Source organism: Oncorhynchus keta, chromosome 34, assembly GCF_023373465.1.
Source record: "Oncorhynchus keta strain PuntledgeMale-10-30-2019 chromosome 34, Oket_V2, whole genome shotgun sequence".
Classification (NCBI taxonomy): domain Eukaryota; kingdom Metazoa; phylum Chordata; class Actinopteri; order Salmoniformes; family Salmonidae; genus Oncorhynchus; species Oncorhynchus keta.
The window spans coordinates 74,487,976-74,511,734 of NC_068454.1; the positions used below are offsets into that span (position 1 = coordinate 74,487,976).

At 41.5% G+C, this 23,759-nt stretch overlaps 1 protein-coding gene across 2 annotated transcripts; it reads left to right on the forward strand.

Moving 5' to 3' along the window:
- Positions 1-10,327: 10,327 nt before the first annotated feature.
- LOC118366630 (CD48 antigen-like) lies at positions 10,328-23,153 on the forward strand. 2 transcript variants are annotated; one of them, XR_008090621.1, is made up of 4 exons: positions 10,328-10,572; positions 11,262-11,405; positions 20,084-20,404; positions 20,561-23,153. XR_008090621.1 is itself a non-coding variant. In XM_035749231.2 (3 exons), exons 1-3 carry the CDS (start codon positions 19,757-19,759, stop codon positions 20,734-20,736), a joined length of 543 nt encoding a protein of 180 aa, XP_035605124.1. In that variant the 5' UTR covers positions 19,690-19,756; the 3' UTR covers positions 20,737-23,153. The 2 variants fall into 2 exon arrangements, 1 of the variants encoding a protein (XP_035605124.1); XM_035749231.2 differs by lacking the exons at positions 10,328-10,572; positions 11,262-11,405 and adding an exon at positions 19,690-19,802.
- The last annotated feature ends 606 nt before the right edge of the window (positions 23,154-23,759 follow it).

Genomic DNA, 23,759 nt, shown 5'->3' on the forward strand with positions numbered 1-23,759 from the left:
TTTCATGTCTTCCCTATTATTCTACAATGTCGAAAATAGTACAAATAAAGGAAAACCCTTGAATAGTAGGTGTTCTAAATCTTTTGACCGGTAGTGTACTTCTACTAGAACAACACACAGTAAATGTGGTGTTACTATAAGGCACCCATACTCTTAGAGAGAGAGAAATAAAGCTGAAAAACATCAAAAGACAAGAAAGAAAAGGAAAACATATCCAACACTACTTAAGTAGAACCAGGAGAAATGTAGAAAGCAACCACATAGATAAAGGTTAAGGTAACCTGTCTGGGAAGTATCAGGCCACTAGGGCCGCTATGAATACAGGACACCAAGGAGGGGATGAGCGAAGCTATGATGATGACAATAGGAATTACAACATGACCCTTATATCAAAATCCTAATCAAGTCCTAACGGCTGTAGGGTGCCTAAGTACGAATCCAGAAGTGTTCTCCCTGGCATAGTTTACGGTCGTTGTCTCCTCCTCTTGGTGACACTTCCACCTTCTCAATGCATGGGAATTGTAGAGAAGACACTGTAAGAGCACTGGACAAAGTGACAAGCAACAGACACACTGTGAGAGCACTGGACACAAGCAACAGACACACTGTGAGAGAACTGGACACAAGCAACAGACACACTGTGAGAGCACTGGACAAAGTGACAAGCAACAGACACACTGTGAGAGAACTGGACAAAGTGATAAGCAACAGACACACTGTGAGAGCACTGGACACAAGCAACAGACACACTGTGAGAGCACTGGACACAAGCAACAGACACACTGTGAGAGCACTGGACACAAGCAACAGACACACTGTGAGAGCACTGGACACAAGCAACAGACACACTGTGAGAGCACTGGACAAAGTGACAAGCAACAGACACACTGTGAGAGAACTGGACAAAATGATAAGCAACAGGGTCATATTCATCCTTGAGTTGAAAATAACTCATATGTTCTCTTATTTTCTGTTTCAAACATCTGGATTTAAAAAAAAAAAAAATTCACCTTTATTTATTTGACCAGGTAGGCTAGTTGAGAACAAGTTCTCATTTACAACTGCTACCTGGCCAAGATAAAGCATAGCAGTGTGAACATGCAACAACACAGTGTTACACATGGAGTAAACAATAAACAAGTCAATAACACAGGTGAAAAAAAATTGTCAATATACATTGTGTGCAAAAGGCATGAGGAGGTAGGTAATAAGTAGGCCATAGGTGCGAATAATTACAATTTAGCAGATTAACACTGGAGTGATCTATGATCAGATGATCATGTGCAAGTAGAGATACTGGTGTGCAAAAGAGCAGAAAAGTACATAAATTAAAACAGTATGGGGATGAGGTATGTAAATTGGGTGGGCTATTTACAGATGGACTATGTACAGTTGCAGCGATCGGTGAGCTGCTCAGATAGCAGATGTTTAAAGTTGGTGAGGGAAATAAGTCTCCAACTTCAGCGATTTTTGCAATTCGTTCCAGTCATTAGCAGCAGAGATCTGGAACGAAAGGAGGCCAAATGAGGTGTTAGCTTTAGGGATGATCAGTGAGATACACCTGCTGGAGCGCGTGCTACGGGTGGGTGTTGCCATCATGACCAGTGAACTGAGATAAGGCGGAGCTTTACCTAGCATGGACTTGTAGATGACCTGGAGCCAGTGGGTCTGGCGACGAATATGTAGTGAGGGCCAGCCGACTAGAGCATACAGGTCACAGTGGTGAGTGGTATAAGGTGCTTTAGTAACAAAACGGATAGCACTGTGATAAACTGCATTTAGTTTGCTGAGTAGAGTATTGGAAGCTATTTTGTAGATGACATCGCCGAAGTCGAGGAAAGGTAGAATAGTCCGTTTTACTAGGGTATGTTTGGCGGCGTGACTGAAGGAGGCTTTGTTGCGAAATAGAAAGCCGACTCTAGATTTGATTTTGGATTAGAGATGTTTGTGAGTGATGACGTGAGTCTGGAAGGAGAATTTACAGTCTAGCCAGACACCTAGGTACTTATAGATGTCCACATATTCTAGGTCGGAACCATCCAGGGTGGTGATGCTAGTCGGGCGTGCGGGTGCAGGCAGAGAATGGTTGAAAAGCATGCTTTTGGTTTTACTAGTGTTTAAGAGCAGTTGGAGGCCACGGAAGGAGTGTTGTATGGGATTGAAGCTCGTTTGGAGGTTAGATAGCACAGTGTCCATGGAAGGGCCTGAAGTATACAGAATGGTGTCGTCTGCGTAGAGGTGGATCAGGGAATCGCCCGCAGCAAGAGCAACATCATTGATATATACAGAGAAAAAAGTCAGCCCGAGAATTGAACCCTCTGGTACCCCCATAGAGACTGCCAGAGGACCAGACAACATACCCTCCGATTTGACACACTGAACTCTGTCTGCAAAGCAGTTGGTGAACCAGGCAGGGCAGTCATTAGAAAAACTGAGGCTACTGAGTCTGCCGATAAGAATAGGGTGATTGACAGAGTCGAAAGCCTTGGCCAGGTTGATGAAGACGGCTGCACAGTAGTTTTATCGATGGCGGTTATGATATCGTTTAGTACCTTGAGCGTGGCTGAGGTGCACCCGTGAACGGTTCGGAAACCAGATTGCACAGCGGAGAAGGTACGGTGGGATTTGAGATGGTCAGTGATCTGTTTGTTGACTTGGCTTTTGAAGACCTTAGACAGGCAGGGCAGGATAGATATAGGTCTGTAACAGTTTGGGTCCAGGGTGTCTCTCCCTTTGAAGAGGGGAATGACCGCGGCAGCTTTCCAATCCTTGGGGATCTCAGACGATACGAGAGAGAGGTTGAACAGGCCGGTAATAGGGGTTGCGACAATGGCGGCGGATAATTTCATAAATAGAGGGTCCAGATTGTCAAGCCCAGCTGATTTGTATGGGTTCAGGTTTTGCAGCTCTTTCAGAACATCTGCTATCTGGATTTGGGTAAAGGTGGTGGGGGGCGGAGCTGTTGACCATGGTTGGAGTAGCCAGGGGGAAGGCATGGCCAGCCATTCAGAAATGCTTGTTGAAGTTTTCGATTATCATGGATTTATCGGTGGTGACCGTGTTACCTAGCCTCAGTGCAGCTGATGTTATTATTCGTATCCTAGAGCCGTTTGCTTTTCTAGTTAGAGCTTAATGTTAGCTAGCTAACATTGAACCTGGTTGGTTAGCTCCCAGCATATTCATGCAGGGTAGTAAAGACATGATTTGGCACTGTGTTCATTGTTGTTTAATGAGTTAACGCTAGCTGGCTGGCTCGTTAGCTAACGTTACGTGATGTGTGTGATCTTACACGTTGTTTACCTAGCTAGGTTCATTGTTTATCTAGCCAGCTAGCTACATGTCTTACGCTAAATTGTAAAACACCCGTTGAATATCGCCAGTGTCAATAAACATCTGCAAAAAATTCTAATTGTTGCCAGCAGAGCTAGTTAGGCTGTTTTCATGTTATCCATAGGTAAACAAATCATTGGCCAGAGCGTCAAGTGTGTGCTCTGAACGCTCCGAGAGTGAAACGAGATAGTGGGGCTAAAGCTTAAGATTGTGTGAATGATGCTGAATGGGTGACAACAAAGAAAAGCTCTTCACTAGATATCAAAACATTCAAAGGCTATTTTCTCAAAAGTGAGTTTACAAGAAAGTGAGTTTACAAGTTTATCAACATTCAAAGCAGAATTACTTTCCCATTGTCCCTCAAAATTGCAGTGAATGATATACAATTTTGTAGCTCTGAGTCTCTACTTTTATCCAATGTAAAAAACACAATTTCAAATTTTGCTACATAAGACCAAATCCAGGTGGTGAGTCACATATACAGTATCATTAGGCAATACTGTATGTTCCATCACATGTCAAGGCTTTTGATTTTTGACAGAATTTTAGTTTTCTTACCTCAAAATGTTCATACCATTAAAGCCCAATGTTGTATTTTTGCAACGTTTCCAGGAATCTGTTCTGTAAACTTGAAATTCACAAAAATATTTTTTTCATAATCAGAGGCCCAAGTATTTCTGAAGGGGAATACATTATTTTCCGCATTTGGATCTATGCTTAGGTCTCACAGAGTTAACACAGTAACTATGTTATATCTTACTGTACTTAGCTCCTAAATTAATAATTAGCAAAAAAAACAGCATCAAAATCTGTCTGATTAAGTTAGAGTTATGTTTTTTTGCATGGGCTGTGTCTTCCGCATATGCGGTGGCAGAGCTACAGCGGCGTTTGTTAGACCATGAGACATCCCGGAATTCGGTCTTCTCATGAAAACGTCTGAATGGATCGGGCTAGAACAAGTTTCATGGTACTCGTCTGAAGTCGGGACCCGCTGATGTGCCAACCTCTGTCTGTAGCATCCAAATGGTTTGGGCTGCAAACTCATATGACCCCAACATAGAAAGCTGAGCTCTTCTGCATGGCACAGCTCCTGAAGTGCTCATTTCAGCTATGCTGATGAAATATGTGTGCAAATACAGCTAAACACTATACTGTGTGGCATTGGATCAGTCAACTAAGCAAATAGGAAGTAGTTATTCTGTTTTTAACACACAAAGCCTGTCTCCAATGTGGTGATAATTGCCACTGCAACACATTTTGTGGAGTTTAACAGCTCTGGCAGTCTGTCCTGCTCCTCCTCTGGCTCCTCCTCTGTCTTACCGCTGGCTGAATGGCAGCTCTGAGGTCACAGCCATTGATTGAGTTCAGCTTGGTGATGGCAACAGCACTCTCACCATAGTCAGAGTGACCCGGTATGACCAGGGGCCATGTAGCTGTAATGTGTTCAACCCAGGCCCCCAGTGTCTGATCTAGAGCACAAAGTCACGAGCTCTGCAGGTCAGCTATTGCGTAGCATCCTAGCAATGACAAAAGCCATGGTCTTCCCAAGAAAGACTATGTAAATCAAGATTGCCAGACGGCCAAACAACTATTTGGAAGGCCGTTTTGGGCTCTAAAATTACTTTATTATTACCAAATTCGATCCCCGCACTGAATTAAAGTTCAAATTAAGATATTTAATTAATTTGTGATCTATTCTGATGACTATATTTGTCATCACACAGGACCACGTGCTGACACAGACCAATCACTGACACAGACCAATCACGGGCTGGCAGACTATGAGGCTACAATTATCATTGTATCAGGAACCAAGGTAAGACCCAGATGCAGACTGTCAAAGTAACAATGTTTATTATAGCAACAGGGGCAGGCAACGACAGGTCAAGGCAGATGGGGTCGATAATCCAGAGTAGAGGAGCAAAGGTACAGGACGGCAGACAGGCTCAGGCTCAGGTCAGGCAGAGGTTGATAATCCAGAGGTGGGGCAACGGTACAGGACGGCAGGTGGCTCAGGGTCAGGACAGGCAGAGTAGTCGGGCAGGCGGGCTCAGAGACAGGACAGGCAAGGGTCAAATCCATGAGAGATTGGGGAAGAGCAGGAGCTGAAAAAACGCTGGTTGACCTGACAAAACAAGACAAACTGGCAATGGACAAACAGAGAACACAGGTATACATACACAGGGGATAATGGGGAAGATGGGAGACACCTTGAGGTGGGGTGTAAACAATCACAAGGACAGGTGAAACAGATCAGGTGTGTGACACATTGAATACATATTCAAATTCCATGGTTTGATGATAAAAGATCAGCATTACCTAGAACAGACATGGGCAAACTACGGCCCGCGGGCCACATACGGCCCGTTAGGCTTTTTAATCCGGCCCGCCGAACTTGTCCAAATTATAGTAAAAACCTATTTTTTTCCCCTTTCCCTGCAATGCCCACGTTTCCCCAATAGATGGCGCACTCAAAACACATTGACCGTTGTTGGAGTGGCGCGTATTTCTCTTTATTTCACTTTAATTTTCACTTCGTTTCACGTCACCATTAAGCCCTTCTGTGAAAATGAGCGGACCAAAGAGAAGGAAAGTGGACAGCGAATGCCGAGTGTTTAATAAGGAGTGGACAACAAAATACTTCTTCACTGAAGTCCGATCAACGGCTGTATGTCTGATATGCCAAGAAGCTGTGGCGGTTTTCAAAGAGTACAATATCAGCCGTCACTTTGCCACGAAGCATGCAAACTATGCTAGCAAGCAGTCAACACAAGAACGGGCGGCTACTGCTCAGAGGTTGGCAGCTAATTTACAGAGTCAACAGAACTTGACTCAACAAAAGCCCATCACAGATCCAAGTTAACTGACCAACACCTCAGATCTGTCCTGAGAATTGCCACAACAAAACTAACTCCAGACTTTGATGCACTGGCAAAAAAGGGAGACCAACAACACTGTTCCCACTGAAATGGTGAGTTTTTCTGCTTGATTTCTTTAACTGTGCACCTTCGATTGAAACTTATTAAAAACAGACGCAATCTTGATAAATCACAGTGCGTATGTTATTTTAATCTATTTACATTTCCTCCTCCCAGTATCTGCGAAATAGTATGTAAATGCCATATCTTGCATATTCCTTGAGACAAATGTATTAACTGATAAGGGCTATTTTTCACATTTGAAAGACAGTTAATAAATTGGGTTGTAGTGTTCTTACTGTGCTATGAGGTTTGCACACACTACATTTAATGCTTTAGTATATCCGGCCCAAACACTCCCTCCAAATGCTCCTGGCCCGGCCCCTCTGTCAAATTTTAGAACCCATTGTGGCCCGCGAGTCAAAAAGTTTGCCCACCTCTGACCTAGAACCTAGCCAGGTCAACATTGGAAAACAAAAAAACGGACAACAAATATGAACAATAACAATCAGAATTACGACTAACTTGCCAGAAAAAGATTAGAAAAAGATTAGACTCTTAAATGACAATTAGTGCAGTTAAATACTTAACATGCTGGCATGGTGACTGGCTTTGTAAAATCAAACAAAACTTAGCACAAAGTAAAGTGTGAGCAAATTCCCCATCTAGTCTAGTCATCCTGTCTAGGACTGGGGTTCCCGCTAACGGAACCCCTAAACCAACAGCCAATGAAATTGCAGGGTGCCAAATTCAATCAACAGAAATCTCATAATTCAATTTTCTCAAACATACAAGTATTAGGCACCATTTTAAAGATAAAATTCTCCTTAATCCAACCACAGTGTCCGATTTCAAAAAAGTTTTTAGGCGAAAGCAGAACACCTCATTATGTTAGGTCAGCAACTAGTCACAGAAAGCATACAGCAAAGAGAGGAGTCACAAAAAGCAGAACTATTGATAAAATGAATCACTAACCTTTGATATTCTTCATCAGATGACACTCGCAGTACAACATGTTACACAATACATGTATGTTTTGTTCGATCAAGTTCATATTTCTATCCAAAAACCTCAGTTTACATTTGGCTTTGCCTCCAAAACGTCCCGTGAATTTGCACAGAGCCACATCAAATCACAGAAATACTCACAATAAACATTAATAAAAGATACAAGTGTTATTCACCGATTTAAAGATATACTTCTCCTTAATGCAACCACTGTGTCAGATTTCAAAAAAACTTCACGGAAAAAGCAAACCATGCAATAATCTGAGTACGGCGCTCAGACGACATACACAACCTAAGAATATATCTGCCATGTTGGAGTAAACATAAATCAAAAATAGCATTATAAATATTCACTTACCTTTGATGATCTTTGTCAGAATGCACTCCCAGGAATCCCCGTTCCACAATAAATGTTTGATTTGTTCCATAAAGTCCATCATTTATGTCCAAATTCCTCCTTTTGTTAGGGCGTTTGGTAAACAAATTGAAACTCATGAGGCGCGGGCAAGTCCAGCGGAACAAAAATTCCCAAAAGTTATATTACTGGTCATAGAAACAAATAAAACGATGTATAGAATCAATCTTAAAGATGTTTTTATCATAAATGTTCAATAATGTCCCAACCGGAGAATTCATTTGTCTGTAGAAAAGCAATGGAACGAGAGGTAACTTTCTCATGACCGCGCGTCACGAGACCGAGGCTGCTGCCTCTGACTCTTTCCCGTCTCATTCAACCCCCCTTCACAGTAGAAGCCTGAAACAACATTCTAAAGACTGTTGACATCTAGTGGAAGCCATAGGAAGGACCCATATTCCACTGATTATTCAATAGAGGCTGAGTTGAAAACCTACAAACTTCAGATTTCCCACTTCCTTGTTGGATTTTTTCTCAGGTTTTTGCCTGCCATATGAGTTCTGTTATATTCACAGACATCATTCAAACAGTTTTAGAAACTACAGAGTGGTTTCTATCCAATACTACTAATAATATGCATGTATTAGCATCTGGGACTGAGTAGGAGGCAGTTTACTCTGGGCACGCTTTTCATCCAAACGTGAAAATGCTGCCCCGTATCCATAAGAAGTTAAATTAACCTTCTGCTGCAAAGGTTTAACAATAGGCTAGCATCAGCTTATTGCATGTTTATGCAGGTGATGGGCATACCAGGTCAACTTAGCTAAATTAATTTGGTTGGCTTTGTTTTGTTTTTATGACAAGCAGTAATAAGCTTTAATGGCTATGCATGTGCAGTAGCTAATGGGGATCCTAATAAACTAAACCAAACCATGCATACTCAACAAAAATATAAACGCAATGTAAAGTGTTGGCCCCATGTTTCATGAGCTGTAATAAAAGATCACAGAAATGTTATTGTTGCATAAAAAGTTTATTTCTTTCAAATTGTATGTACAAAGTTGTTTACATAACTGTTAGTCTAGACAGTCATGACAGTCGTGAAGAGGGCACGACAAAACCTATTCCCCCTCAGGAGACGGAAAATATTTGGCATGGGTCCTCAGATCTTCAAAAGGTTCTATAGCTGCAAATCTGTCAGACTGGTTGCATCACTGCCTGGTATGGCAACTGCTCGGTCTCCGACCGCAATGTCACTACAGAGCGTCATGCAAATAGCTCCTACCCCCAAACCATACGACTCCTGAACACCTAATCAAATGGCTACCCAGACTCCCCCACACACTCACACTCAAACTTCTACAGATGCACAATCGAGAGCATCCTGTCGGGCTGTATCACCGCCTGGTACGGCAACTGCTCCACCCACAACCGCAAGGCTCTCCAGAGGGTAGTGAGGTCTGCACAACGCATCACTGGGGGCAAACTACCTGCCCTCCAGGACACCTACACCACCCGATGTCACAGGAAGGCCATAAAGATCATAAAGGACAAAAACCACCCGAGCCACTGCCTGTTCACCCCGCTATCATCCAGAAGGCGAGGTCAGTACAGGTGCATCAAAGCTGAGACCGAGAGACTGAAAAACAGCTTCTATCTCAAGGCCATCAGACCACTAACATTGAGTGGCTGCTGACAACACACTGACTCAACTCCAGCCACTTTAATAATGGGAATTGATGGGAAATTATGTCAAATATATCACTAGCCACTTTAAACAATGCTACCTAATATAATGTTTACATACCCTACATTATTCATCTCATATGTATACGTATATACTGTACTCTATATCATCTACTGCATCTTTATGTAATACATATATCACTAGCCACTTTAACTATGCCACTTTATTTACATACTCATCTCATATGTATATACTGTACTCGATACCATCTACTGTATCTTGCCTATGCCGCTCTGTACCATCACTCATTCATATATCTTTATGTACATATTCTTTATCCCCTTACACTGTCTATAAGGTAGTAGTTTTGGAATTGTTTGCTAGATCACTTGTTGGTTATTACTGCATTGTCGGAACTAGAAGCACAAGCATTTCGCTACACTCACATTAACATCTGCTAACCATGTGTATGTGACAAATAAAATTTGATTTGATTTGATTTTGATTTGAAAATTGTCAAAGACTCCAGGCATCGTAGTCATAGACTGTTCTCTCTGCTACCGCACGGCAAGCGGCAGCGGAGCACCAAGTCTAAGACCAGAGGCTTCTAAATAGCTCCTACCCCCAAGCCATACGACTCCTGAACACCTAATCAAATGGCTACCCAGACTAGTTGCATTGCCCCCCCCCACACACACTCCCCCTCTTTTACACCGCTGCTACTCTGTTGTTATCAGTTATGCATAGTCACTTTAATAACTCTACCTACATGTACATTTTACCTCAACTAACATTCCTACAAATCTGGGTGTTGGTTCTAAGTGATCCTACAGTGATGTCAGTGTTTGAGAAGGAGTATAAAGCACAAACCTTTGTTATATATAATATATCATCTATTGTCAGAAATACCTAAAGACCAAAGTCTACTATCTTTATCAGTCAAAGCCTGCAAAACAATTGAGGGCAACAGGCTCAGTGAATGTAAAACCCCACAAAGCTTCCTTATTAGTCTTAGTGGAGTTGGATTGTAGTATTCTGAAAGTGGAGTTTGGTCATTTGCTCCTTCATGCAACGATATAACTCATCAAAACCTTTTATCTCAATATTCCTTCCTCATATCAGGTTTTGATGTTACTGTAGACCACTTTTATTGAAGCTCTGTCTCTTATGCAATACTTATTTCTAGGTACAGAAGTAGTCTGAATCACAGACGTGTTACATCAGAAGAGATGGTGGCATCTGTAGTCGTCTTTCTTACCATGGCAATACTTTCAGGTGAGACCTTATCTGCTGCATCAATGAAATACAGCCACACATAGGTTAACCCTAAAAGCACCGACAAGGGACAATTTTAAACCCAAGGGGTGAAACATGTCATAATTTATAAAACTTTTTTTGATCCTTCTGAAAATGTAGGACCATGATTTCTGTGTCTACAAGGCACAATGGCTTCCACAGTGGCTTCCAAAATTGTCTTGATAAAATAATTATGTTATAATTCATTTTGGGGGCGGCAGGTAGCCTACTGGTTAGTTTTGAGGGTGACAGGTAGCCTAGTGGTTAGAGCATTAGGCCAGTATCTAAAAGGTTGCTAGATCAAATCCCTGAGCTGACAAGGTAAAAATCTCTAATTCTGCCCCTGAACAAGGCAGTTAACCCACTGTTCCTAGGCTGTCATTGTTAATAAGAATTTGTTCTTAACTGACTTGCCTAGTTAAATAAAAGTGCATAAGAACTCATAAAACTGTCTGGTTAAAGTATTTTTTGTTGGTTTTGGAGACATGATAATCAAGCCCTGTTGTTTCCTCATGATATTGTGCTGGTCTAGAAGTGCTTCCTCCTGGACCTGTGAATGGAACATTGGGAGGAAATGTGTTTTTCAAAACCACCATCAATCCAACGACACTTAGTGCAATCGTCTGGACTTTTGGTGATACCCCTGTCATCATTGTTGACTTTCTCAGTTCTGAAGGTCCTGTGACCGGAGCACTGGATCTCTGGATCTCTGGAGCTCTTGAAACTGACCATTGCTGACAATGGAGAATACAGAGTGATCCTAAGAGAGTCTGATTTGATGTATTTGTCAAATACTTCACTGAATGTCTATGGTGAGTACACCCTTTCAAAATATGTCACTTAATGTTAAAGTTGAGTTGTCAACTAATGTGATTTGAATGTACTTCCATACATAAAAACAATTACAAAACAAAAAACAGAATGCGCTTGTTGAAATGCAGTTACTCTAGTCTTTTAATGGTGCAGTTACAATTTATGGATATCTCTTGACACTACTAAATACATGATCCATGGTCAGAAGCAGAGCTAGTGTGAGGGCCATGGGAGCGACCAGCATAGGTTTCAATTCCAATTAAATTCCAGGCAATTCAAAAGGTTAACCAAACTCCAATTCAAATTTCAAATTTTACTAACTGAAAACCATAGAAGATAATTGGAATTGTAAATTAAGTGTATTCCTGAATTTACTGGAATTTAAATTGAATTTACCCCAACCCTGGTGATCACCCCAGGGACCACACACCTAGGGGCACCCTGATACTGGAGAAAAAAAACTACATTTAAAAACAAAAAACCTTTTCAACAATGTGCCAAAAACCAAAGAAAAAACATTTTTGACACTGTAAAACATGCCAATATATACAGTTGAAGTCGGAAGTTTACATGCACTTAGGTTGGAGTCATTAAAACTCGTCTTTCAACCACTCCACAAATTTCTTGTTAATTAACAAACTACAGTTTTGGCATCTACTTTGCGCAAGACACAAGTCATTTTTCCAACAATTGTTTACAGACAGATTATTTCACTTACTTTTTTGGAAGTGGAATTGTAACACAATTCCAGTGGGTCAGAGGTTTACATACACTAAGTTGACTGTGGATTTAAACAGCTTGGAAAATTCCAGAGAATTATGTCATGGCTTTAGAAGCTTCTGATAGGCTAATTGACGTAATTTGAGTCAATTGGAGGTGTACCTGTGGGTGTATTTCAAGGCCTACCTTCAAACTCAGTGCCTCTTTGCTTGGCATCATGGGAAAATCTACATAAATCAGCCAAGACGTCAGAAAAAAATGGTAAACCTCCACAAGTCCGGTTCATCCTTGGGAGCAATTTCCAAACGCCTGAAGGTACCACGTTCATCTGTACAAACAATAGCACGCAAGTATAAACATCAAAAGACGACGCAGCCATCATACCGCTCAGGAATGAGACGCGTTCAGTTTCCTAGAGATGAACGTACTTTGGTGCAAAAAGTACAAATCAATCCCAGAACAACAGCAAAGACCTTGAGAAGATGCTAGAGGAAACGGGTACAAAAGTATCTATATCCACAGTTAAACGAGTCCTATATCAACATAACCTGAAAGGCCACTCAGCAAGGAAGAAGCCACTGCTCCAAACCCGCCATTAAAAAGATAGACTACGGTTTGCAACTGCACATGGGGCCTTAGATCGTACTTTTTGGAGAAATGTCTTCTGGTCTGATGAAACAAAATTAGAACTGTTTGGCCATAATGACCATCGTTATGTTTGGAGGAAAAAGGGGGAGGCTTGCAAGCCACAGAACACCATGCCAACGGTGAAGCACGGGATGGCAGCATCATGTTGTGGGGGTGCTTTGCTGCAGGAGGGACTGGTGCACTTCACAAAATAGATGGCGTCATGAGAAAGGAAAATTATGTGGATATATTGAAGCAACATCTCAAGGCATCAGTCAGGAAGTTAAAGCTTGGTCGCAAATGGGTCTTCAAAATGGACAATGACCCCAAGCATACTTCCAAAGTTGTGGCAAAATGACTTAAGGACAACAAAGTCAAGGTATTGGAGTGGCCATCACAAAGCCCTGACCTCATCCTATAGAACATTTGTGGGCAGAACTGAAAAAGCCGGTGCGAGCAAAGAGGCCTACAAACCTGACTCAGTTACACCAGCTCTGTCAGGAGGAATGGGCCTACAAACCTGACTCAGTTACACCAGCTCTGTCAGGAGGAATGGGCCTACAAACCTGACTCAGTTACACCAGCTCTGTCAGGAGGAATGGGCCTACAAACCTGACTCAGTTACACCAGCTCTGCCAGGAGGAATGGGCCTACAAACCTGACTCAGTTACACCAGCTCTGTCAGGAGGAATGGGCCAAAATTCACCCAACTTATCGTGGGAAGCTTGTGGAAGGCTACCCGAAGCTTTTGACCCAAGTTAAACAATTTAAAGGCAGCGCTACCAAATACTAACTGAGTGTATGTAAACTTCTGACCCACTGGAAATAAAAGCTGAAATAAATCAGTCTCTCTACTATTATTCTGACATTTCACCTTCTTAAAATAAAGTGCTGATCATAACTGATCTAAGAGGGAATTTTTACTAGGATTAAATGTCAGGAATTGTGAAAAACTGAGTTTAAATCCATTTGTCTAAGGTGTATGTAAACTTCCAACTTCAACTGTAAAACTTTTAAATTAGATCCTGGAATTGGTCTGAGCTGGTGTTGCTTATTTTATAAAGCAATGTACAGCTGTCTGTCACTCTACCCCCTGGCTGCTGCCAGGACAGGCCAGGGGTCTTCAAAAATGTCTTCAAAATTATTATTCATTTATTTAGTACGTTTTTTATTTTAAAACTGCTAATAACGATTGAAAAAAAATATGAAAATTGAAATGGCTTGTCTAAACAATCTGTTTTCATGTAATATTATTGTCTAGTTATTTTCTGGATAATTATTTTAATGTTGTATTGTTGTATTGGTGCTGTATGAAGTAGACCATTAGTAGTGTTAAACTAAGAAACTACTAATAGTCTACTTTATACAGCACCACTACATTGTTTTACAACCAAGATAAATATTCCTCATATATCATTGAAACCAGCATTTATCTCTTGTTCTAACGTTTCTATGGTCACATTTTGGCTACAGGCTACTTTGAAGCAAGGTAAAAACATGTGTCATAATAGGCTATGAAGTCAAACTGTTTTCACACGCGATTGTATGTAGAAATGTTGCACAATGACTGGGATTATAAGAATACATGATCAATGAGCTGCAAGCTCTCGCTTTGCTCAACCTAGGCTTCGTATGCAGTGCGCAGTAATGCAAGGCATAGATAAATTAGATGACAAAATAACTTACTAATTTGCCTTTATTGTGATGGGGCATATAAGCTATTAATAAAATAAAAAAGATTTGCTAAGGACCTGTCATGCCAAATATTGCTAGGGCTGTTTCTAGAACGTCAGGTTGGTTTTCACAGCTGTTTCTAGAACGTCAGGTTGGTTTTCACAGCTGTTTCTAGAACGTCATGTTGGTTTTCACAGCTGTTTCTAGAACGTCAGGTTGGTTTTCACAGCTGTTTCTAGAACGTCATGTTGGTTTTCACAGCTGTTTCTAGAACGTCAGGTTGGTTTTCACAGCTGTTTCTAGAACGTCAGGTTGGTTTTCACAGCTGTTTCTAGAACGTCAGGTTGGTTTTCACAGCTGTTTCTAGAACGTCATGTTGGTTTTCACAGCTGTTTCTAGACAGATCTTAACCTTAACCAAAAAATGTCTGTAGTATTGAAGGTCCCCAAGAAGATAGTGGCCTCCATCATTCTTAAATGGAAGATGTTTGGAACCACCAAGACTCTTCCTAGAGCTGGCCTAGAGTTGATCAAGAACCCGATCTCCAGAGTTCCTCTGTGGAGATGGGAGAATCTTCCAGAAGGACAACCATCTATGCAGCACTCCACCAATCAGGCCTTTATGGTAGAGTGGCCAGACGGAAACCCCTCCTCAGTAAAAGGCACATGACAGCCCGCTTGGAGTTTTCCAAAAGGCACCTAAAAGACTCTCAGACCACGAGAAACAAGATTATTTGGCCTGAATGCCAAGCGTCACGTCTGGAGGATACCTGGCACCATCCCTACTGTTTGACAGCGTCAGGAATTGGGAGACTAGTCAGGATCAAGGGAAACATGAACGGAGCAAAGTATAGAGAGATCCTTGATGAAAACCTGCTCCAGAGCGCTCACGACCTCAGACTGGGGCGAATGTTCACCTTCCAACAGGACAACCACACTAAGCACACAGCCAAGACAATGCAGGAGTGGCTTCGGGACAAGATTCTGAATGTCCTTGAGTGGCCTATCAACTTACAAAAAAATCTAAAAACCTGTTTTTGCTTTGTCGTTATGGGGTATTGTGTGTACAGTGATGAGGGAAAAATAACATAACAAAATGTGGAAAAAGTCAAGGGGTCTGAATACTGTCTGAATGCACTGTATGTACAATCACACGTGTTGTAAAGGATACTTACAGTATGTACAAACCTCTTGGAACTACCCATCCCGGATCCGGGAGAATTGTCATCAACTGACACTAATTAGCATAACGCAACAGACAACAAATATTACTAGAAAATATTAATATTCATGAAATCCCAAGTGAAATATAGTGAAACACAGCTTAGCATTTTGTTAATCACCCTGTCATCTCAGATTTAGAAATTATGCTTTACAGCCAAAGCAAGACAAGCATTTGAGTAAGTTTATCGATAGCCTAGCATAGCATTATGTCCAGCTAGCAGCAGGAAGCTTGGTCACGAAAATCAGAAAAGCAATCAAATTAACCGTTTACCTTTGATCTTCGGATGTTTTCACTGACGAGACTCCCAGTTAGACAGCAAATGTTCCTTTTGTTCCATAAAGATTATTTTTATAGCCGAAATACCTCCGTTTGTTCTTCACATTTGGTTGAGAAATCCACCGGAAACTGCGGTCACGACAACGCCGAAAAATATTCCAAATTAGATCCATAATATCGACAGAAACATGGCAAATGTTTTTTATAATCAATCCTCAAGGTGTTTTTCAAATATCTATTCGATAATATATCAACCGGGTCAGTTGTTTTCTTAGTAGGAGCGAGAGAAACAATGGCCGCATTTGTCTATTACGCACATGTCACTATTAGAGTCATCAGCTGACCACTGACGCAATGTTGTCGCGCACGCTCATTTTTCAAAATAAAAGCCTGAAACTATGTCTTGTGACACTAGACACATTAGGGAAGCCATAGAAAAAGGAATCTGGTTGATATCCCTTTCACTGCTCAATAGGGACGCATAGGAACGCAGAAGTTTCTAAATAAGAGTCACTTCCTGATTGGATTTTTCTCAGGCTTTCGCCTGCAATATCAGTTCTGTTATACTCACAGACAATATTTTTATAGTTATGGAAACTTTAGAGTGTTTTCTATCCTAAACTGTCAATTATATGCATATTCTATTATCTGGTCCTGAAAAATAGCCCGTTTAGTTTGGGAACGTTATTTTTCCAAAAATGAAAATAGTGCCCCCTAGTTTCAAGAGGTTTTAACCTTGCATTGCATTGAAGGTTAACTTTGTCATACAGTATCTACACTTTGTTTATTGTGTAAAAAATTCAAAATCAGTTTTAGTACTCTCTCAAGGGATCCTACCATCAACATTGTTTCCGGGTTTTCGGACATACTGACAAATTTTGCCCAAACCTGGCCTGTTTTCATGGTTGCCCAATAGAGTGAGACAAGTGTCTCCTAAATAAATCAGTGGAGTTTTTCTTGGTTGTTTTGATGAAGGCTTTCATTTGTTCCGTATTGTGTCACCTGACCTCTGACCCCATGCATTACCGCTCGTCTAGTGTCTTTGATCCTCCTCGAGTTGGATTGCATCACCTGACTGACCCTGCTCAAACACAACTCCCAAACAAAACCTTGTAAACCTGATAAACTGACCCCTTCTGTTGTATGAATCACTGATGTAGGTAAATCTTGACTGAAATGTGTTTAAAGGCCCAGGGCAAAAATGTGATGTTTCTGTGTTTTACATACACAAAGTCCCCAAAACATGACCTAGACTGACCAGGATAATCCAGGTGAAAGCTATGACACCTTAGTGATGTCACTTGCTAAATCCACTTCAATCAGGGTAGATGAAGGGGAGGATTTTTAAGCCTTGAGACAATTGAGACATGGATTGTGTGTGTGTGCCATTCAAAGGGTGATTTGGCAAAACAAAATACTTAAGTGCCTTTGAACTGGGTATGGTAGTAGGTGCCAGACTCACCAGTCAGAGTATGTTAAGAACTGCAATGCTGCTGGGTTTTTCATGCTCAACAGTTTTCTGTGTGTTTCAAGAACGGTCCACCACCCAAAGTACATCCAGCCAACTTGATACAACTGTGGGATGCATTGAAGTTAACATGGGCAAGCATCGCTGTGGAACGCTTTTGATAACTTGTAGAGTCCGTGCCCCAACAAATTGAGGCTGTTCTGTGGGCAAAAGGGGTGCAACTCATTATTAGGAAGGTGTATATTGCCACACTATGAGGTTGGAATAATACTGTGCAGAGGTGGGACCAAGTCATTGTTTTACAAGTCACAAGTAAGTCTCAAGTCCCAAGTCAAGTCCCAAGTCAAGACAGGAAAGTCCGAGTCACGTCTCAAGTTAAGACCGTCAGGTATTGGGTCAAGTCTCAAGTCCTAAACTTTGAGTTTCGAGTCCTAAACAAGTCGTAATGTGCTCTTCACCAAATGTAATACCATTTCATATTTTTAACAAGAGTAATAGTATATTACAGTTACGCAAATCATGAATACTTTAAAAAAGATCTATATACTTATTACTTTCCAAATAAACGTTATATTTCCATGGAAATATATGGGTAGCCATGAGAAAGACCCCCCAATAGTGATCGACTATCAAGGACCACTATGGGGTGCAATCGGGCGATTTGGCTTGTACACAATCGCCCAACCTTAACACACATACACTCTTTCTCTGTGTGGTTACAGTAGACTAACGTATGTCAATGGTTTTTATGAACAGCAGTAACATCAGGCAGGCCTAGCCAGTTGTAGCTCAATCTTGGGTGCAATGATCATGTTCCCGTACTGACTGACTGTGTGGAGACTCATTGAGTTACGTTAGCCTACATGATACACCAGTAAAGTAATAAAATATATAGCTCATCCGTTTTTTGTTGATACAACGTTGTCTTTATATCCGAAAATAATCATTTTGGGTATTGTCTTTCCAAGGGCTCCATCTGAATTCACCCGCTGACGTTCCTCTGCACTGCCACGCAAAACTTCTTCTCAGCTGGCACAATTTGATTGGCTGCTGTCCGATTCAAACTGTAATCCGTTAAATGAAGAGTTGATGCGCTGCACATTTTTTTAAATAGCATGTTTTTTAATATTAGTGCTTGGGGAGTCAGGTCGAGTCATAAGGCTCAAGTCCAAGTCAAGTCACGAGTATTGGTGTTAATGTCAAAGTCGCGTTGCAAGTCATCATATTTGTGACTCGAGTCCAAGTCATGTGACTCGAGTCCACACCTCTGATACTGTGAAATTGTGAAAATGATGATAATGCCCTTTTAGTGTCAAAACTGTTTGAAAAGATCGCTTGAAATTTCAGCCTGTTTTGGTGGGATCGAGTTTTGGCCTGCCTGGTGACATCACTTGGCTGTAAATAAGTTAATAGACAAATTCGAAAGAGAGTTCCAAATATCTTTGCCAATAAGAGCAAGTGTTCAGTTCACCTCTTTGCCAATAAGAGCAAGTGTTCAGTTCACCTCCTCACTAAGACCACTCCCAGACAGTCCTGACAGAATTTTTGCTTGAGACAGTACTCTTTGCTAAGAAGCAATTATTTTGTTTCTTTTTGACCATTTTAATTGAACCCATTAGAGTAAGCCAGGAATGATTTGATATTGAGATAAAAATGACTGCATTGGACCTTTAACCTGTATCTAAATAATGTATACTATCTCCATGATGTACCAAATATCGCATTTTAGGACTCTGTTAATCTTGCGACTAGCAATCCCGGATCCGGGAGCGTAATCATAGCCTTAAACGAATTAGCATAACGCAGCGGTAGATTCAATTGTTCAAGCCTCCATTGATCACTCTGACACACCATAGCCAATAGGAAGCAGAATTAATCATCAATGGGATAATAATAATAAATAATATGCCATTTAGCAGACGCTTTTATCCAAAGCGACTTACAGTCATGTGTGCATACATTCTACGTATGGGTGGTCCCGGGAATCGAACCCACTACCCTGGCGTTACAAGCACCATGCTCTACCAACTGAGCTACAGAAGGACCATGTTAGGCTATTGTCTGAATGGTAGATGGTACAGATAAAGACCTAAAGAGGAAGTCTCCACAAAGCTATTGGTTGTTATTTTTCACTCACCAATGTGACCTCCAATAACCTCTTAGAGTGGAAATGCCCTGAGGGCATTGTAATGTGTGTACACAGCTATATCATGAAGCTAGTTTCTGTTCTGTATCACTGAGTGCGGGGGCGGGCCTTGTCTTCAGAGGGGACAATCAGAGGGGCATAGGAATATAAAATGAGTAAGGACATGGTCTCGTCAACACTACAGGTACTTCCATTAGACAGAGCCATCCTTCACCATGGACTATACACTTTTCACAACAGCTATTGTGTTTCTAACATCAGGTATGCCTATTGCTACAATTAACAAGCAGAACATAATGGGGTTTGAAGTGTGTTATTCAAATATGTATAGCTATAGCTGTATTTCACAAGGTAATAAATAAAAGTAATAAATAAATAAATAAATAAAAAAAATAAAAAAAAGAAATTTAAACTTATTGTTTTTCTTTTTTTAAATTTATTTTTATTTCACCTTTATTTAACCAGGTAGGCTATTTTCATGTATTGCTACGTCTTATGTGTACATTAATACATTTCCTTCCTCCTCCCTCTGTCCCGTCCAGGTCTGTGTGTAGGTCAGAATGTGTTACCACCAGGACCATTGACTGGAGTCATAGGAGGGAGAGTGAAGTTCACCACAACCCTCAGTCCACCAGCCAAACCTTTTGTCTCAGTGAGCTGGACCTTCAACAGGGTCAACATCATCACCTCCACTATGGCCAACATAACTAATGCTGACTACAAAGACCGGATCAGTCTGGACAGAACCACTGGCTCTCTGGAGCTGTGGAACTTGGGCCCGAGGGACCAAGGGGAATACAGAGTCAGCATCATACCAGACAGGGCTCTGGAGCTACAAGGAGCTACCACTCTGGATGTCTATGGTGGGCCACAGTTCTATTCTTGGCAGTCACATCACCATATCTTAGACTCACCAAGGCATTTTTTTCAGCAATGAATATGAAAGTTGTATACATTAAGACAGATTATTCAAATGTACTGTACCTCTTACTCTCCCCATACTGTTAACTTCTTTACAGTGTTGCTATCTGCTGCCACCATCACCAGTCCCCCAGCCACCCTGATAGCTGGCATAAGCTCCACCAACCTGACTTGTGAGGCTGCTGGCAACATCGATATGATAACAGTCAGTGAAAGTGCAGGGCGCCAAATTCAAAACAACAGAAATGTCATAATTAAAATTCCTCAAACATAGAAGTATTTTACACCATTTTAAAGATAAACTTGTTGTTAATCCCACCACAGTGTGGCGGGCTTTACGACGAAAGCACACCAAACCATTCCAAACTCACAATGCGCGGGCTAGTCCAGGCGAAATTTCAGACAAAAAGTCATATTAGAGTTCGTAGAAACATGTCAAACGAAGTATAGAATCAATCTTTAGGATGTTTTTATCATAAATCTTCAATAATGTTCCAACCGGAGAATTCCTTTGTATGCAATGGAACGCAAGCTAACTCTCACGTGAGCGCGCGTGATCAGCTCATGGCACTCTGCCAGACCTCTGACTCATTCCGCTCCCATTCCCCCCTCCTTCACAGTAGAAGCATCAAACAAGGTTCTAAACACTGTTGACATCTAGTGGAAGCATTAGGAAGTGCAATATGACCCCATAGACACTATGTATTCGATAGGCAGTGACTTGAAAAACTACAAACCTCAGATTTCCCACTTCCTGGTTGGATTTCTTCACAGGTTTTTGCCTGCCATATGAGTTATGTTATATTCACAGACATCATTCAAACAGTTTTAGAAACTTCAGAGTGTTTCTATCAAAATCTACTAATAATATGCATATATTAGCAACTGGGCTTGAGAAGCAGACAGTTTATTCTGGGCACCTTAAATAAACTAAAGTAAAAAATTATAAAAAGTAACACAATAAAATAACAATAACGAGGCTCTATACAGGGGGTACCGGTACAGAGTCAATGTGCGGGGATACAGGTTAGTCGAGATCATTTATACATGTAGGTAGGGGTAAAGTGACTATGCATAGATAATAAACAGCGAGTAGTGTAGGTGAAAATTCATGACCATGGTTGATTTTGGTTTTCCCAGAAGTATTGAGACAGAAAACATAGGTTTAATTAATAGACATGTGTAAGCAGAATAAAGGCTGAGCTCAGGTGATTGTACAGACTGGGTCAACATGGAGTTAATCACTAGACATGCAAAAAGAGAACGCAAGCAGAAAATGTATGCCTGTGCTGTTGTAGACCTGAGAGGAGTCATTACCTGGTCATGTGACTAGCATTGAGACATGCAATTGCATTATGTATGTATGCCTGTGCTGTTGTAGGCCTGAGGGAAGTCATTGCCTGGTCCTGTGAGTAGCTTTTAAGGCATGCGATTGTATATGTATATCTGTGCCATTACAGGCTTGGGGAGAGCCATTGTGTAGTCCTATGAGTATTATTGGACAGACACCTGCATTTGTGTATGGATACACCACCAATATAATTATCATAGGTACACCTCATAGACACCTGTCCACACACTCAATCAAACAGACTCTAACCTCTCCACAATGTCCAAGACCAGTGGGCTGTGTAAGGACATCAGGGATAAAATTGTAGACCTGCACCAGGCTGGGATGGGCTACAGGACAATAGGCAAGCAGCTTGGTGAGAAGGCAACAACTGTTGACGCAATTATTAGAAAATGGAAGAAGTTCAAGATGACGGTCAATCACCCTCGGTCTGGGGCTCCATGCAAGATCTCACCTCTTGGGGCATCAATGATCATGAGGAAGGTAAGGGATCAGCCCAGAACTACACGGCAGGACCTGGTCAATGACCTGAAGAGAGCTGGGACCACAGTTTCAAAGAAAACCATTAGTAACACACTACACCGTCATGGATTAAAATCCTGCAGCGCACGCAAGGTCCCCCTGCTCAAGCCAGCGCATGTCCAGGCCCATCTGAAGTTTGCCAATGACCATCTGGATGATCCAGAGGAGGAATGGGAGAAGGTCATGTGGTCTGATGAGACAAAAATAGAGCTTTTGGGTCTAAACACCACTCGCCGAGGAAGAAGAAGGATGAGTACAACCACTAGAACACCATCCCAACTGTGAAGCATGGAGATGGAAACATCATTCTTTGGGGATGCTTTTCTGCAAAGGGGACAGGACGACTGCACCGTATTGAGGGGAGGATGGATGGGGCCATATATCGCGAGATCTTGGCCAACAACCTCCTTCCCTCAGTAAGAGCATTGCAGATGGGTCATGGCTGGGTCTTCCAGCATGACAACGACCCGAAACACACAGCCAGGGCAACTAAGGAGTGGTTCCGTAAGAAGCATCTCAAATTCCTGGAGTGGCCTAGCCAGTCTCCAGACCTGAACCCAATAGAACATCTTTGGAGGGAGCTGAAAGTCCATATTGCCCAGCGACAGCCCCGAAACCTAAAGGATCTGGAGAAGGTCTGTATGGAGGAGTGGGCCAAAATCCCTGCTGCAGTGTGTGCAAACCTGGTAAAGAACTATAGGAAACGTGTGGTCTCTGTAATTGCAAACAACGGTTTCTGTACCAAATATTAAGTTCTGCTTTTCTGATGTATCAAATACTTTTGTCATGCAATAAAATGCTAATTAATTACTTAAAAATTGTACAATGTGATTTTCTGGACTTTTGTTTTAGATTCCATCTCTCAATGTTGAAGTGTACCTATGATGAAAATGTACAGTCCTCTACATGCTTTGTAAGTGGGAAAACCTGCAAAATCGGCAGTGTATCAAATACTTGTTCTCCCCACTGTATGTACATTACAAAATCCATTTGAATGTGTATGTATAGTGCGTATGTTATCATATGTGTGTATGCATGTGTCTGTGCCTATGTTTGTGTTACTTCACAGTCCCAGAGTTTTCATAAGGTGTATTTTTACTTGCTTTTTAAATCTGAATCTACTGCTTGCATCAGTTACCCAATGTGGAATAGACTTCTATGTAGTTATGGCTCTATGTAGTACTGTGCGCCTCCCATAGTCTGTTCTGGACTTGGGGACTGTGAAGAGACCTCTGGTGGCATGTCTTGTGGGGTATGCATGGGTGTCTAAGCTGTGTGCTAGTATTTTAAACAGACAGCTCTTACAAAAACAAGTAATGATGAAGTCAATCTCCTTTCCACTTTGAGCCATGAGAGTTTGACATGCATGTAATTAATGATAGCTCTCCGTGTACTGTGCTTCCCTGTTCTGAGCCAACTGCAAT